Source organism: Hippichthys cyanospilos, chromosome 15 (assembly GCF_059441005.1).
Source record: "Hippichthys cyanospilos isolate Australia breed blue-spotted pipefish chromosome 15, RoL_Hcya_1.0, whole genome shotgun sequence".
NCBI classification, from domain to species: Eukaryota; Metazoa; Chordata; class Actinopteri; order Syngnathiformes; family Syngnathidae; genus Hippichthys; species Hippichthys cyanospilos.
In genome coordinates this window covers 13,146,548-13,168,061 of record NC_142383.1, presented here as the reverse complement: position 1 = coordinate 13,168,061, position 21,514 = coordinate 13,146,548, and the positions used below count along the sequence as shown (strand labels likewise).

General features: G+C 38.1%; 1 protein-coding gene across 1 annotated transcript in view; it reads right to left on the bottom strand.

Annotated features, from left to right (window-relative positions):
* Nucleotides 1–20,487, bottom strand: part of LOC148411759 (transmembrane protein 132C) — a 169,375-nt gene extending 148,888 nt beyond the window's left edge. The window contains exons 1-2 of the mRNA XM_088435716.1: nt 20,195–20,487; nt 19,809–20,051 (exon numbers count right to left, since the gene is read on the bottom strand). Coding sequence (XP_088291842.1) covers nt 19,809–19,854 — 46 coding nt within the window. The 5' untranslated portion in view covers nt 19,855–20,051; nt 20,195–20,487. The remainder of the gene's footprint in view (nt 1–19,808; nt 20,052–20,194) is intronic.
* Between the last annotated feature and the right edge of the window lie 1,027 nt (nt 20,488–21,514).

Sequence of the window (21,514 nt, the reverse complement as noted above, 5' to 3'; positions counted from 1 at the left end):
GTTTTCGAGAGCGGGCTAAGCAGGCGGCAGATTGGCCATTCCTTTTCCATTTGGATTGATGTACGCCGCTCTGGTAATTAAATTCGAAAAGAGAAGAAAGGCCGCAGATATCTGAAGATTCAAAGTAATGGGTTTGAGGGCGACGGGACAGAGGATGCAATGGACAAAGTGGAAATGTAGATAAAGGATTCTATTCGGGATAAAAGGGACAAAGCATGGTGGGTCAGCACGGCCAGCTGGTATGTGGCCAACGTCTTGTTGTGGATTTTGGAATGATAACATTAAACCCCGGGACTGAAGGACATCATTAAATAAAGTGGAACATCCTTGGAGTAATCGGAATTCCACATATAACATGTAGGAGGTTATGTTTAGTCTTTGGTTTTATCCCCCCTCCAATAAGTATGTGTTATTAAAGGGGCCCTATTGATGGAATAACTGAATATATGTACCGTATTTTCCGCACTATAAGGCGCACTGGATTATAAGGCGCACCTTCAATTAATGACATTTTAAAACTTTTTGCTTTACAATGCATCTTTAGCAGCTAATCCGTGGCAAAAGAAGTTTTTGGCTCAATTTTTGCTGCTGCGGCTTCTATACCGGTGCGCCTTATAGTCCGGAAAATACAGTAATTACCGGTGCTTGAAATGACAGTACCGTATTTTCCGCACTATAAGGCGCAACGGATTATAAGGCGCACCCTCAATTAATGACATATTTTAAAACATTTTCAATCACAATGCTGTAATACTCAAAGTAATAACCATAATAACTCAAATAATAACTCTAAACTTTCAGTAGCATCAAAACTCAATGTCAATTTGACCAAAGTTGTTCAACTGTAAACACACAAAAGAAACCGGTGAAGCTTACTTTATCGGTTCGTTCCCCATCTACAAATCCCAATCTCAATATTGATCGATATATAAGGCGCACCATCAGCTTTTTAAAAAAAATTAGGCTTTTAGGTGCGCCTTATAGTGCGGAAAATACTGTTTATATGTTATCATAAAAAAACATTGCTTGCACACCTCTTAACCCACTCACTCTCATATACACACACACACTCACACTACAGACAAACAATTCCTTATATGGTATTATTTTGAAACTTGTAACCGCCTTTTTTTGTAATCTTTATAATAAAACGAGGAGAAGAGCCCCAGAACACCGGAAGACCCTGGTGCGCTCTCCCTCTTTTGCAAAATATCGTGTTTGAGTTTTGGCCTTTCTCCAGTCTCTCTTTATTGATAAATCTGACACCTATCATTAAAAGTCAACTTTTTGCAGCTTTTAACCATGTTAACATTTTAATTTCTCACCCAAAACACCCCTCAGTGTTGTTTTTCTTTTTTGACACATATTTAAGCATTCACTGCAATTTCACACTGGTTTGGGATAATTACAGTAAAAGATTTTCACTATATTACCTAAATGACTGTTAGAACATTATTGGTGTTTATTGTTTCAGAGTTGATCCATTTAACTTTTGAAAAGATCTTTATTTTTTTTACTGCACCAAGCAGAACTTCAGATTTTTTTTTTTTGTAGTTTGTTTAAGATGGGATGTTTAAATGTAATTTGTTTGCATCAATTATGCAGGGCTGCATCACTGATGCGCTATAAAAATATTTTATTCATTTGCTTAGTTTGAATCACTGCCGAACTACATTTACGGCCATAATGTTGAGAGACTTTTATTTGAATAAAAATAAGCAAGTAAATAAACTAGTTGTGACCATTTTGATGGGCTTTTTTTTGTTGTTCTTCGAAGGGGAAAATCCAATTGAAATGAGATACAAAAATAAATTTAAAAAAATATCGGCGCATCCGATCAGATACAACGGCAAACTATTCACTAACGTATTTAAAACATAAAACTAGCGTAGTAGCCATATTTTGGCATTCACTACGACTTAGCAAACAGTAAAAAAGAAACTATGTGTCCTTTAAACACTCGTGAAAAGGTAATGAGCAGATAAGAACGATTTTTGATTTTCACATACCCATCACAAACACCACACACACACACACACACACTCACGCAGATATATCTTATCAGTGGAATCTATGACATGATTTTTCCTCATTCGTTGATGACATCTGTTCCTCCGCTCCACAGATTGCAATTTGGGGACCTAATAAGGCCTAGCAACTGGCCTTCGCCGCACTTAATTCTAACTAGAAATTGTCAAATTGCCATTTTCAAGGCTTCTCACAATTTTCAGCTCATGTCTGGCCTCAAGCCCAACGGGATGGATCAATATCTGTGTCTGCTTCCCCTGCCCAATGCATCACCCTGCTGAGGAAACGGAGGAGCGTGCCGCGGCTGGAAAGCAATCGACTTCGCCACAATAACGATACAAATGTATATAGGGCCCGCCGATGCTTTCCTGCATCCAGAAATATTGTGAAAGTTTGCCGAGCAGTACGCCGTTCGCAACTCAAATATTTGCAACCGCATGGATTTCTAGGAAATAACAAAAACAGCATTTAAACTAATGCGAATTTGTCTGATAGGCTTCAACTTTTTTTTTTCTAATTTGAACTGATCAATTTACTAGTTCGATCATTACATTCCAAGGTAAAATGTCACATTTTAACTAACACAAAAGACAAGTCTTATTTCATAAAGTACTATAAAAATAGGTAATTACATTTGAGAGACTGAAATAAAAGGCTTTGGATAATTTACAAGTTCAAAAATAGCTCTAAACCAGACTTTTCCAAACTATGGCCCGGGGGCCATTTGCGGCCCGCTCTCCATTTTTCAGCGGCCCATAGCATGTATTAACTGTGTGACATGGACGAGAAGTCTTTTAAAATAGTAATAAAAATCATAATCAAATTCTTGTCAAATATGTTTTTCTGTGAAGAGTAGCTGACACCCTTGACTAATTCTTACCTGATATAAGCCAATTGAGCAGCGTAGTGATAAATGTGACCATTGGATGGCAGTGTTTCCATGCTTACAACACAGCTATTACAGACATCAATTCTAACTGAAGAATGGAAGTCACGCTTTCATATGGCAGCACCCATATTTACATAGATGAGTGAAAACGCTTGGCACTAAAAGAGTTAAAAATGAAAATGCTCGTGTTTTTAATGCAAATTTATGAAAAACAACTTACCAAAAACATGCTAACGGCACAAAGCAACATAGAAGTGAAACCGCTCATGCAGTAAAGTATGCAGAGCAAAAAAAAAAAAAAAAAAGATGTAACGGTAGAATGCATTTACTGTAATTTTATAAGAAAGTGCACACAAAAAAATGGAATTTGAAGATGTATAACATGATTTTCAACATTTTGAGAGTGCGTGCTGAAGAACAGATCAAAATGCATATCCATATGTTTCCACGTGTGGGGATTTTGATTTTATAATAACACTTCAACATGGAAGTCAATGATTTTTTTTCAGGTATGTTCATGCACTAAGTTGCAATTACCTGCATAAACGCTGTAAAAAATTAGTTACCAGTTGTTGAAAGGTCATTTATTCTGACTATTTCTTTTGTTATAAAAGGATACGGCATTAGGTATACTTATACAGTTTTTGGAGATAATCGTATTTATAATAGGTGCAGCGAATGTGGGGGGCAGAATAAAAATGTTCTTTTACGGCAGCCATGATTTCACTCCATTTGGTGGCCTTCTAATGCAGTACGATCTGCATGACAACCTTTTTTTTTTTTTGTATGACAGCCTTCTATAATGTTTACCTCTCGACTGCAGCACGGCCACAATCGGCGAGGCAATTGCATCCTGCAAGCCGCTTCCCCTTAGGTTTTGAAAGTGAAGTGTCCATCAAGTCTAAAATGATGAAGTAGATGATTATAATCTTCCACCAGCCCACTGTGGCCAAATTCATTAGAGGGAGAGGGTGTTGACAAAGTGCTTTGGCAATTTTCTACACAGAACCTTAACCACAACTATTTGGGGGTCTCAAACCCACAATTTGTTTTTAAATCGGCGCCGGCTTTTGTGCGCGTCCACTTTTTGATGTGACTGGTTCGTAAACGGACGAGACACCCGGGTAAGAAAATCGCATTCCGACAATCGCCTCCTTCAATGGTTCGTCTGCTTTTGTTTCGACAAATGGCCTCTCTCGGTCGTTTCCGCCGCATATAGCACGCCACCTTACGCACTTAATAGACTACAAAATCATAACGTCGCTTTCCAAAAATGTAATTGAAGCATCAGCGAGAAGGAGTGCCAAGACAAACGCAAAAGAATATTTCTGGCAACGGGATTTCTTTCCTTAATTGAAGGCGCGTTGCTTGAGAGACTTTGAGAGGAAGGTTGATGTTTGCAAACATCTGTTCCCGTACGACTCCAGTCTGCTACCACTTAACCCGATATGACAGCCGCCTCTCTCGCAGCTAGCCCGTAGCTAGTTTTAATGACATTTCCATTTAAGCAATCAGCTCAAACTCCGACAGACTTCATACCGAACCACCCACCAGTGCTGCGTTCGGGTGTTTGAGATAAACACAGCTTGACACTTGGATTGATTTGAACAAACAAATATCATAAGACTAACGAAAAGGAACCTTGAAAGGCTTTGTCACGCTATCTGAAATTGGACCGCAATGGTGGAAAATCAACTCCTACCTACTTTTTTTGTTTGCGCAAGACTTTCTCAAGTATCTTTTACTTTTTTTGTTGAGTTGTTCATTTTTTTTCTGTTTGTAGCATGATGCTATCAGACACGGAGGACCCTGTGTACTATTGCAGTGGTTCTCAACCTTTTTGCCTTGATGCACCCCCTGTGAAATACCCCTTAAGTACCCCTTAACCAGTGCAAAGCATATATGGGGTTAAAAAAAAATTACACACACACGCACGCACGCACGCATATATGTGCTTACACACAAAAATAATACTCAAAGTAATAAGAATAATAACTCAAATAATAACTCTAAACTCTCAATAGCATAATAAATACCAATATGACAACCTTGTTCAACTGTAAACACACAAAAGAAACAGGTCAAGCTTACTTCATCAGTTCATCAGTATCAGTTCATTCCCCATCTACGAATTCCAATCTCAATATTGATCCATATATAAGGCGCACCTGATAAGGTGCACCATCAGCTTTTTAAAAAAATTAAGGCTTTTAAGTGTGCCTTATAGTGCAGAAAATATGGTGTATATATATATATATATGTGCTTACACACAAATAGAAATGACGGAAATGCTAATGCTAACATCAGCTCATTCTATCGCCGTGGCTAAGATCTGCACGTTGCAGTACTCCATTCTCCACTTTGCTGCAGGTGTCTGTTTTATCGCTTCGTCTGCTGAGTCTCCTCTAACGGGCAAAAAAAAAAAAAAAAAAAAGGTCCTGACCGTATATACAGGAGGCCACCGTTCTCCCCCACTGCTGTTGTCGGTCAGCAGATTGTTCAGAGTGATGCGTTTAAATGAAGCGGAAAACAGACTGTCGCAAACAGAGTCGGTCACAGTCACGCTCCAAATATTTGAATTGTATATATTCTATGAGTGTAGTGCTGATCTGAGCCAGTGCCATTTCATAGCAGGCCAAAACCAATAATAAAACCGAAATGTGAAACATGCCTGCTGACTAGTCAAAAGCCAACTATAATAAAAACCGAGTTCAACAAAACCGATAAGAAAGCAACAATTTCTTGAACAATTATATACAAGCCAATAATGGTAAACAACCATAAAAAAGTCTGAACAAATTTTATAGTCGCGCGTTTGACCCCAGAATGGATTATTCCAATTTCCACTCTTTTCTAAGGTAAGAAATCTCAAAGAAGAAATGTCCCACTATTTGATGAGCTAGCAGACAGTATGACAGATGAACTAAAAAGTTGTTATGGCAGTGGAGCTTCGCAGGAGCAGGAACAGACTTTATGACAGCACAGCCCACCGGGACTTTTGTTGATGGAATCAATCATCTTCTCCTGATGGACCAAATAGTACAAGGCAATAGCTTCTTGCTCATAAAAATGGCTGACGTCTCCTATCACTACTATATTTGACTCTTCTTTGGTACATTTACTCACAAAAAAAAAAAAAAAAAATGCAGTAAGATGCATAAAAGTGATAGAGTGTCGAGTGACAGACTTGTGAAATAAGAGGGCATGGTCTCCGGGACCCCTGGTGATGCGAGATATGTCACTAGACCCCCCCCCCCCCCCCCCAAAAAAAAAAAAAGTGAACCTTTTTTCTTTCCAGTGATTGCCTTGGTTCATTATGATTTCTGTTTGATTTGCAGGGTGTGTGGCGAGCTCCGCTTGCGAGCGTTACGTTAGTTATGCTAATAGTCGACGGACCCCCCCGCTGATTTGCGATCCCTTCCCAGTTGGAGCCTTGTGAAGATGTTTGCCCGCAGAGACGAGTCTGTGTGTTCGTCTCTGTAACTATGTTTACATTCGGGAGCCACTACTCGCGGCGTCGAGGTACATCGGCTCTTATCTTCAAACATCAACTGTGGTTTGGTACACACCGAGAAATAGTTCACGATAATTTTATCATATATTGGCTATTGTTTGAACGATAATATAATGACAAAAATGTGTGTGCGGGTATCAGTAAATCCATTTTAATGCTTTGATAGAAACAGGTTTCTTTTCAGATTAAGAGCAAACTGATTGGATTATAAAGCAACCCATTATGAAATTGTGTTATAGCGGTGAAACCTTGTATGCCTTTATTTGAAGTTTTATAAAAATGTGCATTATGTGCCAAAAACAAATTGATTCACACAATCACGATTTTCATATCATAATAAAATGTCCTAAAATTGCTCGTATTAGCAGAGCCAAGGTACGTATAGGTATACAAGGGGTGCTAAATGTGTCGACCAGTCTACAGCCTAGCTATTTTTGGTTGCCTGAATGACGTCGCACCCCCCCAAAAAAACAAACAAAAAAAAAAACAAAGCTGAAAACAGATTGAGGAAAAAAAAGGTCAAATGTAAAAAAACAGGTCGTCAGCCATTGCATTAATTCTTTTGTTTTTTATCACATTTAATGAACATTTCAGAACACCATGTGAATGTGTAATGTGACTATGCTCCTGGGATAAACTTCAAAATAAAAGCTTCCCAAAGTCACTCTTATTATATGTTACTTGTACCATAATTACAGTTTATTTTGAAGCATTGGCTAGCTTCCTCGCAACATTTGGCTTTTACTATGATACAGTAATTCGACAAGCAGTGCATTGTCTCGTTTTAATTTTTCACCTGTGTAATATACGCATTGGCACTTTTGTTATATATCTTATTATATACGAGTTTTATGGTCTCGATATTTCTAACCAGTAAGTAAAACAACTTATATTCCAACAGCGTGAATACAGGGCCAAAATCTGGTGTTTTACCCACATTAAAATGCATAAAAGCATGAATACACCGCTCTCGGTAACACACATTCCTCCTATCAAATCAGTCCATTTGGGAACCAAGAATTCATGACAATAGTTCTACCTGCGAGTGAATTATTTACTACTGACATTGATTGTCCGGCTGTGCACTGGCAAACACATTTTGGCCACGTCAGCATTTTCTAGAGTAAAATACTGTCGCTATTAAATGAAACGTTGCCGTTTCCTTGGCCAAAATCTCTCCTCCTCAGCTAAGGAACCAAAACAAAAGACGCGGAGAAGCTCGCGTGTATTTTCTCTGGTGCGCGCGCGGTATGGGGAGGTGTAGGGGAGATACGAATTTCTCCTGTCAGAAGCGAAGCAGTTTGGGCCGGTGTGAGAGCGCAGAATAAACAAGGAATGCTTTGAAATGCATCATCGTAGGAAAATAACAGATTGGGAGAGTTTAAGGTGGAAAATCAACATTGGAACATGGTTAAAAGCTCCAAAAAGCTCATTTTCATGTTAGATATTTGTAAACTGAGGGAACAGATTAGTAAATTGATGGTAAAGATTACAAACTGAGGTTGAACATAAAAAAATAAATAAATGAGGAAACACATTAGTAAACATAGGATTAGATAGATAAGATTAGTACACTGGGGTTACAGATTAGAAAACGCACGGAACCGATTAGTAAATTAAGGATACAGATAAATAAATTGATGGTAGAGATTATTAAACGGTTCCATATTAATAAACAGAGGGAAGAGGTTAGTTAACAATGGGAACATATTTGGGAACAGATTAGGAAACAATGGGAACATATTAGTAAAAACAGGGAACAGATAGACGATTATATTGCGGGTATAGCTCAGTAAACTGGGAGAATATTAGTAAATTGATGGAACATATTGGTAATCTGAAGGTACAGATTAGGAAACTGAAGGTACAGATTAGTATTGGCACCCGAGGGGGTCCACAGAAAAAATGTCACATCGGTTACATCATTGAAAAAGGTTTGAGAACCACTTTCAAGTGAACAAGAAACAAAGCTTAAGCGCTAACTCGCTCGTCCATAATCATTTATCGCTTCGTGTCTTACTGCGGTTTTGATAATAGTCTTTCTCTTGATTTGAAAGTAATTATTCAAGGTAGTAATTTGGGATTTTAGTGAGTGAGCCACGGCACACAAAGTACTCAGAGTGAGACCCGGTCCTTTCTGACATTTACTGTAATTATTCTATTTGTCACTATAGGTCGCTGGCACAGATGAGAGAGGATACATTAGTTCTCGTAAATAAATCAGTTTCGAACCCATTATGTGAATTTGCATAATGCAACCGATTTACCTCCCAACACACTAATGTGCCGTAGCAAGGTTTTAAATGGCCGCAACGTGGTCTACTGGAATGTAAAAGCGAGTTTTTGTCCATTTTTCCATCCTGCCCAAGTACTGTTCTTGTTAGCTACCTAAAACCAAGAACGGTTGTTTACTTGGGAAGCTTGGCTGGGAAAATATCCCGAGATGCTATCGCAGAAACACGTCGGCGTTAGGGAGAACTATTGTGAACAAATGAAAGAAAAAAAAAAAACGCAAAAAAAAGTTAGACAAACAAGCAAAAACACGTTACAAAATAATGTAACAAAAATGCTAATAAAAATCACAATCAACCGCTATTAAAAAAAAAAATCATAAACACATCACAAAAGAAAAAACAGCCACATATTAAAAATAGCAACGACAAAAAAAAAAGTTACAAAACTCATGTTTTGATTTTTTTTTTGTTTGCGACAAAAAAAAAATTGTGGGTGTGTTTCGGCTTTAATTTGCAGCCATGTTTTTGTTTTTTTTTTAACAATCTTTGCACTTTTTTGTTTGCGATTTTCAATTTGTGTCTGTGTTTCTGTGTTCTTTTGTAACGTGTTTCAGCTTTCCTGATTTTAAATTGTTTTTAAAATGTTTTTAACGTGTTTTTGCTGATTTATCTGCGGCTGTTTTTTGTTTTTGCTTTTTTGTTAGCAATTTTTTTACTTGTGGCTATATTTTGTTTTTGCTTTTTTTTTTTGCAATTTTTAATTCGTGGCAATATTTTGTCTGTACTGTTTTTGCTTTTTGTTAGCAATTTTTAATTGGTGGCTATATTTTGTCTCGAATTTGATTTTGCTTTTTGTTTGCAATTTATGATATTTTTGTTCGTTTCTGTTTAATTTTTGATTAGAGCTCTGTGCTCCATCTTTTGAAATGTGTTCAGGCTTCTTGTTTGCAATTAGCTTTTCTGTTCTATTTGTTTTTGTGATTTGCACTTCAGGACAATCAGCGAATGCTAACAAGTAAGCAGCTGTTCCAATTTATTTTATTTATTTGTGTTCTTTAGAAGAATATGCAGATGGTAATTGACTAGCTAAGTAGCACATATTCCCCTTCTTATTGTGAAACTTCCACTTTAGGGGTGGATATTTACAAAACAGCCAGGATATTCCCCACGCTGTGCTAGCACTAGCATAACCGCTACACGTGATTGCTCAGAGTTGTGCGCATTGCTTTTAAAGTAACTTCTCGAAAGTTATATTGTCATTATCTATGATCATAATCCCATGGGGGCACAATAACAATATGTTGTATTTGTTGGCGCCTTTATAAGCACTCCAGGAGACGGAACAAGCTACGAATAAAAAACAAAACAAATGCATATAAAAGTTACACTAGCCATTATGATGGTCGTCAATAAAATGACTAGCACTGTCCGCTAGTGTAATCAGCTAATGTACAAAGCTTATAAAACCCCCTCCAAGACATCTGCGGTTTTATACTCAGAAAAGTGTGGTTTTGGAACACAAAAGAACTCAAAGGCACATCAGCCAATTTCTACTCAAATTACTGCAATAATACGTTATTGTTCTCGTTTTTGTGCGCTCTCACAAAAAAAAAGTGTTTTTCTGGGTCAGTCCACTCATTGGGCTGTTTTGACTACAAAATGCTCTGAATATGCGGTGTGTGAATATTATTCCTGTATGACTTTTTCAATAATGCCCCTACACCCAATTTTCACTAACCTCATACTAAGGTAATAGCAAAGTATTCAATAGAATCTTCAAATATGTCTTTTGTACTACATTCCATATGCGGTATACAGCATTTCTGCTTTTAATTGAAACCCAATCAATATTAAAGCTGAGATTTTTTTTCCCCCCTGTGGAGATGAAAAAAAAAACCTCATAATATGAGCACTCTTGGTAGGAGAACAACTACAAGGAGGGAAAAACATGATTGAAACATCAGCAATCAAGTAGGTTGAATGAAATGTGCCATAATGGATTTTTTTTTTCCCTCAGAATGAAACAACTATGGACATATTTCCAAAGTGTCCTTCAATTAATTACGGCCATGTCCACTTTGTAGTTCAATGTTTGTCAGGTCCCTGAGCAGGCACCAATCAATATTTCTATTATCAATCCTTCAAATGCTTCATGTAATGAGAAGCGTGTCCCTTATGGCGGGAAAAAAAAAAATAGAAATATTACGCCATACTGCAGTTCTCATTCTTTACGTTATGATCGAATGACACTGAACGGTTGTAAATTGTTGACGTTTTGTTCATTTTTTTTACACCGATACCAAGTATCGATATCATGTTGATATCTAGTCTTAATTTAGGGATTCGGTACTCGCTATGGGGAGTTGACAGTGCGGGACGCTCTCTTGATGCAGTTTTGCAATCACATAATTACAAATTAAAGTAGCAACTGGGCGGAAAAAATAAATTTGTTTCCGTAAGTTTATTTATTTATTTTTAAATCACGCAAGTTGGTAGTGCCCGTGCAAGCACAGTTTGACCTTCAATGAACTGTGTGGCACGGCGCAGCGGACCGAAAACACAACGCAGTATGCGGAATCCACGGTTTGGTCGACTTTTTATTTCGCAATTTTTGGGACTCAAAAATTCCTGTTGGGTAACACAGCTTTTTAGTATTACAAATTCCGGAGATCCGACAGTTTTCAGAGGTAAAATGAACATTGAAAATGACTAATTCGGTTTACTATCCACCCCTATTAGAAGAATAGAAATTTACATCAAGACGACTAATGGTATCGGCATTTGGTAGCGGTGACTCAAGAGTCGAGTACTCTAACTGATATCGTTCCATTGTACGATTTATGTATTATATTGTATTCGATTTCATCTTGGCTGACAACTATTTTGAAGCTGCTATTAACAGTAAAAACTGGCCTAGAATTATTTTCCATGGGCCTTCCGAGATCTGACAAATGTTTTTTAAAAAATCACAGTATGTATATTAAATGCATCTTAATTCGAACCGGTTTTCTTTTTAAGTTTTAAACGAATGTCAACTCATTCCTAATGCACATTTAGTTTTTGTTTTTCGAGCAGTGCCCGCGTTATGAGCCATCAGTTATGACATATGGCTCGGCGGCGCAGTGTTTGCTCACACTGCTCCCTGGAGCCCGGCGTACAATACACTGCTGCACACAGGCCAAGCAAGCCTTCATCCATCACTGCATGGTACCGCACTTGCATCGGAGTTTGGAAATTGCAAGGGAAAAGTTCTTCGGTTCCCTCTCTGCGCTAACAGGGACGATGATAAATGTATTCACGGGAAAAAAAAAAAAAAAGACCAAATTGTGATGCTGTATTTAACATGTTCATTTCCGTTGCCATGATTCTGGATTAAAACCAACTCCAAACTTGCTATGTGTATATGTGAGTTGTGTACATGAGAGTCTGAATTACGATTTGTGCAAATGTGCTGCTGGCTGGCGACCAATCTGGGGTCAATTCTGCATCGTTAGGCAGAATTTAAAGTGTTAGTCCATCGATTTATTTGAGGTAAAAAGTTATTATTTTGTCTGAAATGAATTACCCTATTTTCCATGATTAATAAAACCCATAAAATGAACTAAAAATGACATCTGAGCAATCACAGCTCAGCTGTTGGTCATGTGACAATCACATAATTGGTCGTGATCAAGCATTGAGCACTTGTGATGTCATCCAATTGAGAGTAAAGTTTTTGACACTTGAATTATTAAACGCGCCTCCAGGTCATAATATCACAGACATCATTGCTGTTCCTAAAAAACAAACACAACACCGATTAAAATTAAATATGGATTCAAATTACATATGTTTCACCCAGGATGTCACTAAAAAAAAGTTTTTGAAACGTTTGGATAATTAAACAAGCTCCTGGGTCATACTGACCCATAGGCATCATTGCTGTTCCCTAAAAACAATATAACACTGTGTAAAATGAATAAATGGATTTAAATTATGGGTGACTAGATATGCCCCGGGTCAAACTGACCCAAGATGTTATTACTCTTGCAAAGAAATAACAAAAAGGCATATATTCATTATTGTCTTTTTAGTTTGAGTGAGCTTCCAAACAAAAAAACAGTTTTTGACACATGGGTGACTGAACAAACATCCGGGTCAAATTGACCCAATATGTTATTACTATTGCAAAGAAATAACGCAAAGGCATAGATTAATCATTGTTCTGTTACTTTGAGTGAGCTTCTAAACAGAAACACAGTTTGTGACACTTACGGATAATTAAACTTTCGGGTCAAATTGACCCAGTATGTTATGACTGTTGTAAATAAATAAGGGCTTAGATTCATTATTGTCTTGTTAGTTTGGTAGTGAGCTTCCAAACAAAAACACCGTTTTTGACACATGGGTGATTGAACAAACATCCGGGTCAAATTGACCCAGGATGTTATATACTATTGCAAAGGCATAGATTAATTATTGGTATGTTAGTTTGTGAATGAGCTTCCAAACAGAAACACAGTCTGTGACACTTATGGATAATTAAACAAACCTTCGGGTCAAATCGACCCAGTACGTTATCACTGTTGCAAAGAAATAACAAGGACATAGATTCATTATTGTCTTGTTAGTTTGTGAGTGAGCTTCCAAACAAAAACATAGTTTTTGACACTTTCGGATAATTAAACTTTCGGGTCATTTTGACCCAGGATGTTATTATTATTGCAAAGAAATACCGCAAAGGCATAGATTAATTATTGTCTTTTTAGAGTGAGTGAGCTTCCAAACAAAGTTTTTTTTCAGCAAACTCGTCCTGTCTCTTTTTTTTTTTTTTGTACATGTCCTCACCCTAAAGTAAAAACTACTAAATAGTGTGTGTGTGTGTGTGTGTGTGTGTGTGGGGGGGGGGGGGGGGGGCACTCAAATAGTAAGGGAGTTAGCGACACGGGGCTCAAATATCGCTAGCAGTTTTAACACCGCACAATTCCCCTTTAAGCAGCAGAGTAACTATGCAAGAATGTCAGAAAATCAGCTTATATTTCAAGCTCCAGCTATAATAGCAAACGCCCTCCTTCAACTTGAGGAGTTGTTCAAGTAATATCCCCCAAGACTTTAACCTCCAGAGTTTATATTTCACAGCTGTAATGTTGGCATAAGATCATCTGTTTTAAATCTCGGGCTTTCCACCTCTTTCGTCAGTCTCCCACTGAGCTAACTCGTGTGAAGCGGCCTGGAATAAGCATAATCCTCAAAATCCACTCCAGCCTAAAGAGAAAAAAAAAAAAAAAACTTAATAACTTGAACCGAAAATCAAATAAATAAACATCTCATTCGGGAAGATTCGAAGTAAAGAAGGGCAGGGGCGGTGAACTGCGAGTGTGAAACCAAGCAGAGAATATTAACGAGAAACAAAGCTGAACAGACAAAATCCTTAATGTACGATGCAATAAAAGAAAGCGCGGCGAGCGCTATTATGCAAGGCTGATTTGACTGGGGGCTCATTGGAAATGTGTTAATTGGGGCTCATTAAAGCCTTTTAATTCAAGAACGACCCATCAAACATAAATGCTCTCCCGTTATCATACTGCAGAAAACTAGTCAGGTGTTGCGTCAATACCCTCTCCGGATCCATCTGACCAGGATTGTTTTTTTGTTTTTGTCTCATCTTGTGCATCTTAAATTTAGACTAAATTGGACAACGCATTTATTTCTAAAATTAGAAACAGGAGATGAAGCAATCAACCACTTCAAGTAAAGTGGCAAGTGTACCAATAATTCAAAAACAAGACATTGGTCATTTCTAGAGTAATTGCAAGTGGATGAAAACAATATTGAACCCTAAAATGATTTTGATGATGTGAAGTAGGGCTGCACAATTAATTAAGATGATCCTCGGCGATATTAACGTTTAAAAAGTATGCATGTCGAATCAAGCACTTTGTCATCCAACCAAGAGGGGGCAATGTTTCGCAATTGTTTTCATGACAAAAGTCTCTGCTTTCTCACCCTAATACATTATTTACTAGTGTGAAATGGCATTGAGTTTCCCACCTGATTCCCAATATCTACGTATAATGCAAGCTGTCAATTGGGACACGTTTTGAAAAATCCCATTGGCAAAAATTTGGAATTAATTTGGTTTGAAATGACCAAAAACTATTTCAAATATTATGAAAATTGTAAATGTAGAATTTTCTCATGAGGAATAAATGGGGAAATTGTGGGCGAAAAAGGTTGAATTTGGGGAAAATTACGCATATTTAAAATGTGAAAAATACTAGCCTGTATTGTGTATATATATATAATTTTAAAATTGCATCGGTTTGAATTGATGAACGATGTGGAAGGAGATGCATGCCAATAATAAATGAGGAATAAAACATTGGAAAAAAGTGCTTCAGATGATCAAACCTTGAGGTGAAGCGTGACATTTTAGCGGTTTCAACTCTATTGAACTGAAGACATGTAAGATATATATATATATATATATATACACACACACACACACACACACACACACACACACACACGTATATACATATACCACATCAGTGCTCTTTTTTAGCATCAATTGTTTACATAGCTCGAAGACGCATCATTAAATCACAGTCAAGGCAATCCTACTCTAATATGGAACAATGCCAATCAACAAGTAATTAAAACTATGCAGCATTCGCAAAACATGTTTTTCTAGTATCCGCATTCCTACCGGTCCTTGGACCAAACAAAAACGAAGAAAAATCATTTTTCGGTTATAGTAATGTGTTTACTATTGGAAGAATCAACTTGCTAAGAGAAACCTAGAACCAGAGAATTTAGAGAAGTATTTTTTTTGTACGGTTGGAAACTTTTTGCAATTATTAATAAACCGTCCTTCAATTTCTGTCTTGCTGACAAGTCATAGCTTGGTCACCATCTCCCCTGAGACCTTTTCCTGTTCAACAAAGGAGTGCCCAGCCACTAGACTTTCATACACCTGCATATATGACAGCTGACAGCGTGGCCAGTCATCTTTATGGGAAAATTTCCAAATGATTTGACGGTTTGTGTGACAGCACGCCTGAAAGTATCCTCTCCACATTTCGCCTGTCATTGTATACACCTTATGGAGAAACCTTCAATTTGGTATGATGGATTGTTGCAACTAGCGCTGTGAAGAGATTAAAAATAAGATGAATTACGAAATGTAATGAATTGATCTAATTCCACTATTTTTAATACACAACAACAAAGTGGTTACACCCGTATATTTGATTTCATACGCTTACTGCAAGCTTTAGTTTTCACTATCAGGTGGAGTGGTGCTGTTTTGTTTGTCAATCACTAAGTAATTAAAATATATTAAATTAAAACATTAAAGAGCTTTGTTATACATTAGCATTTTTGTCGCTTTAGTTGGAATTGGCTTGGTGCTTTGCATTTATGTAGTAAGCTAAACTTGAGCTCTTTCTGTGGTAAGCACGATCAATCTTACAAAGAGTGCATATCACTCGCCCTTGAGCAAAGACATTTTGGATCATTCTTCGGTCTATTAGCATTTTACAGCGGCGGTTAATATTTAGAAACTAGGAGAAAAAAAATGACTATCAAAAACAGATTGTGATGCACGACATGCGTTTGTCATCGCGCATTTGTTAGAAAACGTGTTTCACAATCCGATGCAATAACAATGTAAAAACAGGATCCAATTAAAATTGTAACCCGAGTTCTGCCACAAAGAATATCAGCGGTGACAGAAGATGACCTCAATGTCTCCAAGGTTACCCCTGTGTGATCCAACAATGACGACACGCCACACAATAACTACGACAAAAGATCACGATCCAACAAAGACTTAAGTGTAATGAAACTCAATCTATTCGGGTTAATCACTCAATTGAGACAAGGGGAGGTTATACAATTTGATGGTGGGGCCAAACCATCTTCATTTGGACCGCCATCAAATACGTGCAGTCCTCTCCAAAAGTATTGGAACAGCAAGGTCAATTCTTTGCTTTACTCAGGCTACATTCAGGGTTCAAAAGAAAAGATAAAAGTTAGGAAATCCAGCTTTTAAATTCCGATGTGTTAAACAACCCGATCAAGCACTTTTTGTTTGAATCTCGAGTACCCCCTGGAGTTTTTTCAAGTACCCCCAGGGGTACCTGTACACCCATTTGAAAACAAACCAAACTAATTGTGGTTCTAGCACTTAAATACCTGATCTCTGGATTTCAAAAAGGTTTGCTCAACACCGTCAAACTGTGAGACGAACACTGGCGAGTGTCCGCAAAGTTAACGGCTCTTGATGTCAATCTTGAAGGTCACCAAAAGTCACCAGAAGTCAACAAAAAGTCATCAGAAGGAAATGTGGAACAAAATTTTTTTGGGATTAAAGCAGTACTAGTGAATGCCTGGCGACCTCTGGTGATATTTTAGCGACCTTTGATGACTTTGAATGAAGCTTGAGCTCAAAAGAGCCCCTACCTTTGCGGACACGCACCAGTGTTCGCCCCACAGAGGGATAGGGGCTTAAAGTAATTGATTACTTACTAGCGGCCACTTTTAGACCCTCCTTCAGCCAAACACTCGAAAACAAATTGAAAAACAAGTACATGGGATTGATTGTCGGGACTCTGACAAAAAAAAAAAAAACACTTCAAAACACGTCTTTGGGATGGAATGAGTCATTTTGAATACATCCTTTTGGGATCTCACACCCATTTATCCTGCGAGCCACAATCTGCATCTATTACACACTCAGCCTTCCCCACCTCTCAATCCCTCATGTTGGAGACAGTTGTGAGGATCAGGCTGGCACAAAATATTTGCGCTACAACTGGATGCTGAAGTGTGCCGGTTTAGTTATTGGCCGGGGCCCGAGGCTTCCGAGAACTGTGTCATAGGGCTAGCGGACTAATAGCAGACAACTGTGAAGTCTGTAAACGTGTTTTAGTGGCCAATAAAGTGTATAGCCACTTCACCGTCAAGTGTGCGCACAAGACCAGAAAACATGTAGAATCGCAGCAAGGTGGTGCCCAGACAAACTCATTATTTATATCAGGGCCAAAATATAAAATCACGATTATTTTGGTCAATATTGATATGATCATAATTAATCGTGAGTATTTATCATATTGTCACTATGTCTTTTTATTGCCTTTTTTTAAACAAGCAGAATATAAACAAGACTTTAAGGCTTGATAATTACAAATAATAAACTAAAATAAATAAAGTCAATAAACTTACTTGCTGAGTGCAAAACAATGAAAAACTGAAGCCTACATAGAAACAAGCACTTTTTTTTTTTTTTTTTTAAGTAAATTTGTAATCAATTAGCAGTTAAAATGTCATTTGGACATTTCAAATAGAATGTATTCCTTTTTTTTGCCAATTTTTCAAAATGGGTCTCATTTATATATTAGGAATCAGATGAGAAGCTCAACGCCATTTCACACTGGTAAATAAATGTATAAGGATGAGAAAAGCAGAAGCTTTTGTTTTGCAAACACACTGGAAACATTGCCCCCTGGTGGTAGAATGACAAAGTGCTGGAATGACATGTACGTATGTATTGCCGGCTTTTTAAATGTTAATCTTGTCGAGGATCAGCATAATCGTGGCAGCCAATATTGTGATCTTGATTAAAATTCATTTAATTGTGCAGCCCTAATATATAGTAAGACATGAAAGTGATACTCACTATTGTATAAAAAATATGAAAACTAGAAGAGCTGGCATCATGTGATTGGCTGCATTTTTCTTCTTCTACCATGCATGTTTTTCATAAGAGTTGCATGTTGTGGTACACACGTTCCATGAATAATATTTGAAATGTTTACAAGAACAAATGTTCCTAAAGTTTAATGCAACTGGAATGAAACAAAAAATACAAAAAGAAAAAAACGAATTGTTTTAACAGTTGTATTTAAAATTTCATTTGGTGATTAGTGGGCGTGACACAAAAAAAAAAAGATGGCATTTTCCAGATTTACTTCGCATTTGTACTTGTCTATTTTCAGGCATTCTTATCTTAGCTTTTTTAGATTTGGTCCCAGGGCAAGTAAATTTCCTCCAAAACTGCATATTTTAGTATTTTGTATGAGGGTTATTTTCTAATTGATGCCTGGGCCGACTATCAGTCTCTCTCGTCAGAAGAAACCTTTGATTAAACTGACTTAAAGTTTACATACAGCCACCTTTCCTAATTATTTTGAGAATTTGGACAATCCTATCTCTACGCACTTGTCAGTGTCATCTTGCTCAGTAGGACAGGAAAGAACATTTCTGATGAAAACAGAAAACCCTAAGGCAACAATGAGGCTAACGACTGAACTGAAGAAAAAAAAACTGACAAAACAAAACATCTGGACAAGACAAAGTGGTTGATTGGTTGACACAGAGACCAATTGAGAAGCACAGGTGGACCTGACGAAACGTAACCACACATACACAAAAAACACAAAAAATCCAACCACAATTCCCCAAAACACAGAACATAACACCCATAATCATAGAATAGGGTTTCTGCGCACCCCTGCCATGACCCCGAAAAGGCTAACGAACATTGGGTGTGATACTGAAAACTGCAAGCATTGTGCTCCTCTCCAAAAACATTTAAGAAACTTAGAGCTTAACAGCCTAAAAATAATTGTTCAAGTTGAGAGCCAGGTAAGCAGCCTTTTTTTTTAATCATAGATTTTAAAATACTCTAAAAATGCATTCAAAATACAACCTCAGTCAGCCTATCTAAAACACACACACACAATAAACAAAGAGGCGTGTGTGTTTACTCAAAATGATCTTATTTCTGGTATGTCTTATGTTGCAGTCTGCTGAACTGCAGCCCTCCTGCATCACATCTCTCTCACACATACACACACACACACGCACACACTCCAGGCAACTGTCACAGCGCATTCATGTTAATATTACAAGTCATTTTGTATTCTGCCACAACAGCTTACAGCTAATTACGAGGCTCATAAATTATCTACGTCCGCTTGGCTGAAAGAGAATCATTTGCATTTCATGATTGTTCTCCACCGACTCCAACGACTCCATAAAAGTTAAATCACGTGCACTATTCCGTATTATGTGGCCATATATTTTACGTAGCGTCTTCGCGTACTGCTTCTATCACGCGAGGAGGAAGTGCATGGCATCTCGCTGCAGCTTTCTTACCTGTGCACAAAAGTGCTGCGAGTCCCACGCATCGAAGCGGCTCCATATCTCTGGGCTTGTTTTCGTCTTTTTATTCGGCAGGAGCCTGCAGGTTGGCTCACAAAAGCGCAGAAGCTTCTCTACTTGGCACGCAATTTATCCTCTCCCGAAGCTGGTCTCCATTTGAAAGTGAGCAGATCTACTCGCTGTGCCATGTCACGCAAAAAAAAAGGATGGAAAGTGATATTCGGCGTCCTCCGCCACCTGAAGTCGAAAAAAAAAACATTCACTTAATACGCTTGTTTGTCACGTGCGCATTTATCAATTAGCCGCATATTAGAAAGAAGTAACCGAAATAGATCAACAAATGTCGGCTGGCCGTGCGTAAAAACGCAATTGCCGGTTACCTTGATCGTCGATTCTCTCTTGTCACTTGCTTTAAAATTAAACTTCATCCACTAAGTGTGCACAAAAAAGTATTCATGCATTGCCCCCCCAAAAAAACGTCATCCTCATTTAGCTCCGAGGCACAAGTGTGTGGCCAAACAATTGGGGGATGGAGGAAAAAAAAAAAAGTCCGTCAACTTTCCACGCGGAGAACAAACCATTCGTGCACAGATCCGTGGGTTTGGATCCTCCCCGCACCCTGTGGCGCCGAATCCGAGAGTGCGGGTGCACAAACTGAGAGCTTGAACGCATTCCAGCCTCGGATTGGCAAATTGGAGCGTCACGTCACTGCTGGGCCATTTAATTCCAGGCTAATATTATCAAACGGAAATCTTTGCCTATGAATTCATTTTGTTACTTTTCGATATTAAATTTACATGCAGAGGGAGCTTAAACATGCCTCGTGTTTATTAATCAATTGTAATACACATAAAAATCCATGTGCATAAATTGCACGCAGATTGATTCCTTGCAGTCATAAACATCAGAATTTTAATGTATCTGCCATCTAGTAAAATATTGATTACTTCAAACACTATCATAACTGACCACACTCTGGATTAAAAAAAAGTCTCAGGGAAAAAAAATATAAAAACGCTCGCACAATTGGATGAATCATTAGTATCATTATGGGAGAGATTGCTGCAACTGGTTGGTTCAATAGCTGTGAGAAGCAACAGTGCCCCCTAGAGGGCGACTCTAAATGCAAGCAGCTGTCCTCTGTTTGCTCCAATGACTCATGACAGACAGCACTGTAAACTCTAGTGAGCCTGCTTTTGAACAGTAGCATGACAGAGAGAGAAATAGAGTGAGAGAAAGAGAGAGAGAGAGACAGACAGAGATAACGACAGAGAAAGAGACAACTAGAGACGGAGAGACAGCGAGTGAGAAAGAGAGAGCGAGAGAAAGAGTAGGACAGAGAAAAAAAGCAAGAAAGAGACAGATAAAGAGGACGATAGAGACAGTGAGGGAGAGCGAGGGACCGAGTGAGAGAGAAAAAAAGAGCAGGGAGGGGAGAGACACTGAGAGAGACAGTGAGAAAGAGGGAGACAGATCAATGGAGAGTGAGAAAGAGGAGTGAGAGAAAGAGAGAGACACAGAGGCATTGGGAGAGACAAAGAGAGAGGGAGATAAACAAAGAATGAGCAAGGAAGAGAGAGAGGCAGAGAGATAAACGGTGAGTGAGAAAGAGAGGGAGACAGAGGGAGACAATGAGAGGGACAAAAAGGATGGGAGGGACAGTGAGAGAGAAAGAGGAGGAAGGAGAGAGACAGCGAGAA